The following is a 9,321-nucleotide window of genomic DNA, read 5'->3' as shown; positions in this document are numbered from 1 at the left end:
TGACTTAAAGCCGATAGAAATCATTTGGAATGAACTACAGAACAGACTTGATCAGATAGACATAACGAAGAAAACTCAACCCAAGAAGGTACTTAAGGAAGTATGGTGTAATGAAAGATCTGATGTCACAAGACGGCATATTTATTCAGATACAAAGAAAATTAGATAAGTTATTCAAAGAAATGTACTGAGTTGGAAGTATTAATGCATTTTTATTTTCAAGTCTGCGTACTTCAGTCTCCTAGGAAAATGAGATTTGATTAATTTTTTGCAGTAGAATAATGCGGGCTTGTTCTCTTTACTTCATTATATATTTCAGAGTGAATAACATATTTTTTTTTACAGTTTGCTTTACGTCGCACCGATACAGATAGGTCTTATAGCGACAATGGGATAGGAAAAGGCTAGGAGTGGGAAGGAAGCGGCCGTGACCTTAGTTAACGTAGAGCCCCAACATATACCTGGTGTGAAAATGGGAAACAACAGAAAACCATATTCAGGGTTGCCGACAGTGGGGTTCAAACCCACTACCTCCCGAATTCAAGCTCACGGCTGAGTGAATGATATCACTTTTCAAAGAATGAAAAGCTTTGGTTTTATTTATTGCAGAATGTTAGTACTTGTATATCTTCAATATCTCTATCTGAAAACGTTTTTTTACCTCTGGATATATCTTATTTTGTGCTTTTTCAGATGACCCAAAGACAGGGGACTGGATTAACAAGAACACCATTCGGAACAGTTAAAAGGTGCAGCCGCTTGCCTTGGTCAGACACAGTACGAGATTATTGTCACCGAACTACACTCCACGGGCTGAAATATGTCGGTGATGAGAACTTGCACATCACTGAAAGGTATTTCTGTTTGAGTGAATTTTGTGTTTCTACAACAGGTTTCAGGAAATCATTTTCATGCAACCAGATCAGCAGTTTCAGAGAAGGTGCAATTTCATGACCCTTTGCTGGCACTAAACACTTGGAGAAAGATATCAGAGGACGCATTTTACTTCTCTGACGTCATCTTTCCAACCATTCAACTATCCTTGTAATTACTTGCAGGTGGAAAAGTGATGCATTGGAAGATGTATCTAGGTCAGTTTTGTAGTCAAAGAGGTATAGGTCACAGTGACCTACATAAAGTACGTCTTCCTCTGTTTGATCTGGATGGAGAGGAACAATCATCTTATTATTATTATTATTATTATTATTATTATTATTATTATTTCGTGTGGCTATTGCTAGCTTGGTGCAGTCCTTGTAATACAGACCCTCCGATGATGTTGGGTTGCGTGTGTTTGGAAAAAATGCCTGTTTTTGTGTGGTGTAGGTGTGTGAGTTGCAGGAATATTGGGGAAACACAAACGACCTGTCCCCAAGGTAAGGGAATTAACTATTTACGATTAAACTCCATCGACCCGACCGTGAGTCGAACCTGGTACCCCGAAGATCGGTAGCTAAGACGCTGACCACTCAGCCATGGAGCGGATACAGGATTTTTTTTTTTGTTATTTGCTTTACGTCGCACCGACACAGATAGGTCTTATGGCGACGATGGGACAGGGAAGGGCTAGGAGTGGGAAGGAAGCGGCCGTGGCCTTAATTAAGGTACAGCCCCAGCATTTGCCTGGTGTGAAAATGGGAAACCACGGAAAACCATCTTCAGGGCTGCCGACAGTGGGGTTCGAACCCACGATCTCCCGAATACTGGATACTGGCCGCAATTAAGCGACTGCAGCTATCGAGCTCGGTGGATACAGGATTAGGTAATCAGTGGTGTACAGACTCTGACCTGAGTGTGATACTGTGTAGACTAGAATAGGTTTCGAATATGGATAGAACTCGCTTTGCTTTATAGCGCTATAAATGTGGGAACAGCGAGTCCTTACAAGACTACTTACTGATGTGAAGTCTATGTACTTGTATTCCATGCAGTGAATAGTAGAGATGAGCTAAAACCTATTCTTCTCCCACCCGACCCTTCCGGCCGGCGAGTTCCGCTCGCACACCCGACCGCACGGAACTGATCCTGGGGAACATGCAGTATGGCTTTTTCTCGTACTCATGGTGGATTACAACTCAAAGAATTTTGTTAGGGGGACAAAACTTTACGAGAACCGTTTAGTTGGATAGGAAGACCTTATCCTCCTGCCTGGATTCATTTCCCCTCGATCACCGGATTTGTCCCCTTTACAATTTCTGCAAGGGGGGTTATTAGGGACGATGTATACAGGAGAAAAATCAAGATGTAACTTTTTTGAGACAAAATATAATTGAATCAGTATAATTGAATCAGTTGAAGTTATGTCTTGTAATGCGTCAAATGCATTTAAACACTTGACAAGAGCTTGAATATCGTTTAGATACCTGTTACGTACCAATGTTTATAAAAACCTTTCCAGTTACTCTGCAAAATGTTGGACAAATAAATGTAATACTTTTTTAATTTCTCTTTCTTTACCTTTTTCTCCACGTCGTACCGATACAGATAGGTCTTCTGGTGACGAGAGGATAGGAAAGGACTAGGAGTGGGAAGGAAGCGACCGTGACTTTAATTAAGGTACAGCCTCAGCATTTTCTTGGTGTGAAAATGGGGAAACCACGGAAAACCATCTTCCGGGCTGCCGACAGTGGGGTTTGAACCCACTATCTCCCGAATACAAGCTGATAGCCATGTGGCAAAACCATGTTGCCACTTGCTCGGTGTGTATAATAATGTAATGCACTTTGAAGATACTAAAATACAGTATTTTTGTACACTTCTAAGCCGCTCAACCTATATAATTCAATATCACAAACCAATAAGCTAACAGACTAAGCAGAGGATATTGTTAGATGCAACTGTTGGAGAAGCCTTATATGAAATAAAATAGCGTATGGCTTTTAATATCGGGAGTGTCCGAGGACATGTTCGGCTCGCCAGGTACAGGTCATTTGACTTGACAACCGTAAGTGACCTGCGCGTTATGGTGGGGATGAAATGATGATGAAGACGACACATACACCCAGCCCACGTGCCAGCGAAATTAACCAATAATGTTTAAAATTCCCGACCTTACCGGGAATCGAACCCGGGACCCCTGTGACCAAAGGCCAGCACGCTAACCATTTAGCCATGGAGCCGGACAGCCTTATATGACAGGCGTACAGACTTTATAATTTCTATTTAAACAGGCTTGTTTAAATACAGGACCTTTTTCTCATTTTCCTTGTACAGCATTGTAACCGCTTTCAGATTTTGACTGATAGGAAATGTATGAACCTCGAATTGAAGCAAGTTTTAACGTCCAACGTCAACGTTCCAGTTGATGGACCACCCACACTTTTTCATGTATGTAGCAGCTGATAGCGCAGAATGTAAACGCTTCGTGTTTGCTGACACCAGAACCATAAATAATAATAATAATAATAATAATAATAATAATAATAATAATTGGGACGTAAAGCCAATAAGATGATTATTACTAGGGCCCGGATGTTTATGCAGTAATAGGTTAGAATGCAAACTTACTGAAGCAAGTAACAAGTAGAGTCCACCCGCACGACGGTAATGCTATGAGGTTTGAATAAACATTAGGGGTTCGACCCATTAGAACCCCTAGAATTTATGTTACTCCCACTACATTAGGTAATATTGTTAGTAGGAAATGTCGACTAGCCCGCTCTAACGTAATGTAGTGCGAGTAACATAAGTTCTAGGGGTTCTAATGGGCTGAACCCCTGATGTTTATCCAAACCTCATAGCACTACCGTCGTGCGGGTAGACTCTACTTATTACTCGCTTCAGTAAGTTTGCATTCTACCCTATTACTGCATAAACATCCGGGCCCTAATTATATTATTGTTATGACCATAGGTATCTCCTTGTTCTAAATGATTTAAATTTCATAATCCACTTTCTGTCCGACTCATTGGCTGAATGGTCAGCGTTGAGGCCTACGGTTCAGGGGATCTCGGGTTCGATTCCCCAGGGGGTTGGTGATTTTAATCGCGTCTGGTTAATTCTTCTTCCCTGGGGACTGGGTGTTTGTGTTTGACCCAACACTTTCCTCTTCATATTCAGACAACACACTACACTACCTACCACCACAGAAACACGCAATAGCAAGTACATCTATCCATATAGGGTTGGCGTCAGGAAGGGCATCCGGGGGCAAAATGGGGCCAAATCTATATGTGCGACACAGTTCACACCCGCGACACCATATATGTGGGAAAAGCGGTAGTAGTAGAAGAATAAGAAGAAGAAGAAGAATGCACCTTCTGTATTCTCACTGTATAATTACGAGGGCTGGAAAGAAAGTAGTGTTAACACGGTCATCACTTTGCGTAAGATCAGTTGAGGGCGCTGCTGTTGGCAGCACGTTAGAGGAGTGGAGCAACACTACGCACCAGCTAGTACAGGTTCTGCAGACGAACGACGGCGAAGCCGTCAATTTGCGGTGACAGACTGGACTGCCCTAAAGTGATGTTTTCGAAGGTGGAAGAAAGAGCATGGATAAAGAGTGAAGTGTTTTCTGGAACATCGTTTTCGTCCTGCACTGTGCAGGAAACGGCCCTATCCCCAAATGCAATGCCCCCTGTCATAACACTGTTCCTGAGAGGAATCGTTAGCACGATGTAGGTGGGAGATCCTGGAACATCCACCCTCGGACATGATCTGTTCCCTAAACGTATGGAACAGCTCCGAGTGAAGCGTTTCCATACACGAGTCGTCATAATTCAAACGGTAAGGAACTCCTTCGCGGACATCAACAAAGAGGACACTGCAAACTGAATCTTGCGCCTTCCACACATCTGAAAACATGTTGAAGACATGTAGAGGTATCGTGGTTTCGTCTTTATATGCGTAAGTTGCCACTACTCTTTTTCCAGCCCTCGTATGTTAATGACTAGTGTATAATAATTGAAATAAAATTATGTTCTCACCCACAATACGAATTAAAACATAAAAAAGGCATACCGTATAACTATGTTGTTATTGTTGGTGGTGGCACGATTCTACGACGAACAAAGTAATTCGATTTGACACAGACAAGAAAGGACCGAACACTGACGGACTCGACCGGATCTTTTATACTCAGTTGTAGTTAAAATTGTTTCTTAATCTGTTTGCCGTCCATGTTTGGTTTTCCCTTGACTCAGCGAGGGACCCCACCCCTACCGCCTCAACGACAGCGTCCTGGAGTGTGAGACTTTACGTCGGGGGAATACAGCTAAAGTAGAGGACCAGTACCTCTCCCAGGTTGCCTCAACTGCTATGTTGTGTAGGGACTAGTGGGGGGGGGGATGGGACGATCGGAAGAGGTAGACAAGGAAGTGGGAAGAAAGCGGCCGTGGCCGTAAGTTAGGTACCATACCGGAATTTGCCTGGAGGAGAAGTAGGAAACCACGGAAAACCCCTTCAAGGATGGATGAATCGAAACCCCTATACTCATTTTACCTGCCGAGGCTGAGTGGGCCCGGTTCCAGCCCTCGTACCATTTTTCAAATTTTCGTTGCAGAGCCGGAAATCGAACCCGGGCCGCCGGGGGTGGCAGCTAATCACACTAACCACTACAACACAGTGCCGAACAGTTAAAATACTATTTCACTGAAACATTTGATGGTCTGCCGATGTAACCGAGCGTCAGACTATTTCATTTGACCCTCTAACATTGTGGACCAAAAGGGTGGGGGGAAGGGGGGTCAAAATTTTCCACTACATATAAACATAAGTAAAGGAATTATTTTACATTTAAATTTGCTATTATGCTATATAATGCATGTTAAAGAATATACACGATCAAAATTGATGTATTCAACATTAAATGACTTCCATATACAACAATATGCCCTGGGGAATCATCTCACGCATTTTGTATGGAAAAGTACAGCTTGACACAAGAACAAGATATGCTTGCGTACTAACTCTTCGTTTATTGATATACCAACCATTTTCACATTGGCTAACTTTGCGACAAACGATGCCGGATGTTGTATACACACTGAGTCCAGCCAATACTTGAAATACCTGAATACCATTATAAAAATGTGGATTACTCTGTGGACCAACGAAGGTGGGCTCTTTTATGTTCGTGACGATTCTGAGATGACTTTCTTTCATGGAACACCAGAGCTTGTAGAGATGGTAGATTTATAGGTAGAATAGCTGGGGCCGATGACCTAGATGTTAGGGCCCTTTAAAAAACAAGCATCATCAAGTCATCATCACCATCATCAGTTAAAATAGCTTAAAAATGCCAAGAATATTAGGAAAATATGGACGATATTACCCCCCCCCCCTTCTGTCCACCTAGGGTTAATCTATGGTTTTCATACTCGGTCACATAGAGCTCTAATTCCGTATGATTACCGGGAGAGTTGGCCGTGCGGTTAGGGGCGCGCAGCTGTGAGCTCGCATCCGGGAGATAGTGGGTTCGAACCCCACTGTCGGCAGCCCTGAAGATGGTTTTCCGTGGTTTCCCATTTTCACACCAGGCAAATGCTGGGGCTGTACCTTAATTAAGGCCACGGCCGCTTCCTTCCAATTCCTAGGCCTTTTCTGTCCCATTGTCGCCATAAGACCTATCTGTGTCGATGCGACTTAAAGCAAAATAGCAAAACGAAAACTGCGTATGATTTGCAACATGCTTGTCTTTACATTTTTAAAAAGTGTTAGCCGAGAGTCTTGTTTCCCGTTTTTTTGCCTTTACAATTTGCTTTACGTCTCACCGACACAGACAGGTCTTATGGCGACGATGGGATAGGAAGGGGCTAGAGGTGGCGTGGCCTTAATTAATATATACCTCCAGCATTTGCCTGGTGCAAAAATGGGAAACCACGGAAAATCATCGTGAAGACTTTCGACAGTGGGGTTCGAACCCACTATCACCCGAATGCAAGCTGACAGCGTTCCCCGTTTCTGTCATGGATATAGGAACTAGCGGGAGTAAGAAGTGGTGGTAGTGGGGGTGGTGGAGTTGGGCTTTAATTAAAAAAAAGAAAAGTAAAGCGCAAGACGTTTGTAAACGAGGTGCAAGTCCATTATTTCGTGTGACGTCAGGCAAGAAGACACTTACGCAATATTTTATGCATTAACACATCAGATATTATGTATGTTTGGATCGTCATACCTGTGCGAGCGATTTCTCTCTCTCAAGAAACTTGCTAAGTTCATTGTGAAATCAGAATCAAACATGTAGTCCTAGATTAAATATTTCCCAGTCATTACCGTTCAGTGTTGAGAACTTGTCAAAGAATAGAGAACCAGTAATTCAGAAAAATATCACTGTGATCATGCTGTATCATCCAAGCTGTAGATGAATGTGTAATGTGTACAATAATTATTTATGTTATTTTCCCGTATTTGTATTTTTCCAAATCAAATGACCCAAAGTAATTGCGTGGGCAAAAGGGAATTATTTTCTCTCGTTATAGATTACTTTTCTCGTAGTAAATCATGAATTATTTACAATCTTTGAACGAATTTTGTAAGTCAAATAGTTAAGAGATAGAATATCCGTAAAATAGAGAGCTGCACAAGGCTAGCAATAGCCACACGACATTCTTCTCCTTCATCGTCTTGTTTTGAGTATTCTACCATTATAATGCTATGAGGTGATAATTTTGAACACGCTGCACAAGTTGTACATGAAATGTATACCTAGTTATTGTTTCCTTATGTACCACTTATCTCTTGTGCAGATTATTCTGGTTGGTCATGTTCCTACTAGCTGTAGCTGCAGCCGCCTACTACATATCATTCCTCTACGAAAAGTGGGATTTAAACCCCGTAATCGTGTCCCTGTCAGCCAAGGCCACGTCTCTCAATGAATTTCCTTTCCCAGCAGTGACTATCTGTAACATGAACCGGGCCAAGCGATCAATCGCTCAAAAGCTGATGGATTATGGTTCAGGGTAAGTGAAAATTATACCTCACTAGTTTTTAAATTGGATGAGACGTACTGTGTTGGCCGAATCTCTAAGATCTGTGGTTCTCAAACCTTTCATTGTTCACAGCACTCTATCCTTTGTAGTGAGATCCCGTAGCACACTAACGTACGAATTGGCAACAATGCAGGAGACTCGGTTTTGCGCGCACCGGGGGACCAAGACTGCACTGCAAGAACTTCTACCTGCTCTTGAACCACGCGGAAACTGTACAAGAAAATGGCTTATCTGTTTTAGGGTCACCTAGAAACTAATAATAATAATAATAATAATAATAATAATAATAATAATAATAATAATAATAATAATAATAATAATAATAATAATAATAATAATAATAATAATAATAATAAATAATAATAATAATAATAATAATAATAATAATAATAATAATAATGCTATTTGTGTTACGTCACACTAACTATTTTTATGGTTTTCGAAGGCACCGAGGTGCCTGGATTTGTCCCGCGGGAGTACTTTCACGTGCCAGTAAATCTACCGACACGGGGCTTACCTATTTGAACACCTTCAAATAGACCAACCACCGTATTGCCAATGTGGCGGTATCCGGAAGAATTAACTCATCCCTCATACAGAACACACTCTCGTGCACGATGCAACATTGCATCAGGTTGTATAGACTCTGGAACGAGCGTCATTCGGCGGCGTCGAGTGTGTTTGAGCATCACGTCTCCTTGTGTCTTGTTTGGTGTAACCAATATACCCTATAGGCTCTGTGCGTATAGCAATGTGCTGCTGCGGGTGGAAATTACGAGAACTACTTAGGGGCATCTTCATCAACAGCTGACCATAAGAAGCTGGGATATGTGTGATGCTTGCATACATATATTCAATCATTTTACAGTGACCCTCTATCGCTGAATCCCTTTCTATGTTTTTGTCTAAAGCCACATTCCCTATGTGTTGATCCGGTCATGTTTGTGATGTTCATAGCCGCCGTGATGGATCACACTGGCGTTAAGAGTAGAACCTTGTGTCCCTGTACATTCTCTATCCCAAGTTTTGTTTTGTTTTATTTTTGACATAGTATATGATACCTACATATGTTTTTGAGCTAATTTCTTATCTTCCCCGCCTTTACAATTAATATATCATCGTTCATAGTTTTGGCCTTACTCGATAAAACGACTAGTGGCTGGGTATAACGCGAAAGCGGAACCCAATTAATAAATCGAGAAGGTTAATAAGTAGAAGCAGAAGAAGAATCATTTTACAATGCTGCCTCCAGATGATTATTTTTAATGTCATATCATAACGTACGGGCAGAACTATACGCTTGTTGTCTGCACACAAAGGTACAAAGGTTTCCTACAAACCTCAGGAAATACATTTGAAACGACAGTGGATCATAACAGTAAATCGCAAGAAGTAA

General features: G+C 41.8%; 1 protein-coding gene across 1 annotated transcript in view; it reads left to right on the top strand.

Moving 5' to 3' along the window:
• The first annotated feature begins 610 nt into the window (after positions 1-610).
• Positions 611-9,321, top strand: part of LOC136863638 (pickpocket protein 28-like) — a 211,105-nt gene continuing 202,394 nt past the window's right edge. Inside the window, exons 1-3 of the mRNA XM_067140003.2 lie at positions 611-622; positions 694-854; positions 7,683-7,895. Of these exons, the coding sequence (XP_066996104.2) occupies positions 611-622; positions 694-854; positions 7,683-7,895 (386 nt within the window). The remainder of the gene's footprint in view (positions 623-693; positions 855-7,682; positions 7,896-9,321) is intronic.

This window comes from Anabrus simplex, chromosome 2 (assembly GCF_040414725.1).
Source record: "Anabrus simplex isolate iqAnaSimp1 chromosome 2, ASM4041472v1, whole genome shotgun sequence".
Classification (NCBI taxonomy): Eukaryota; Metazoa; Arthropoda; class Insecta; order Orthoptera; family Tettigoniidae; genus Anabrus; species Anabrus simplex.
This window is presented reverse-complemented; position numbering and strand designations above follow the sequence as displayed.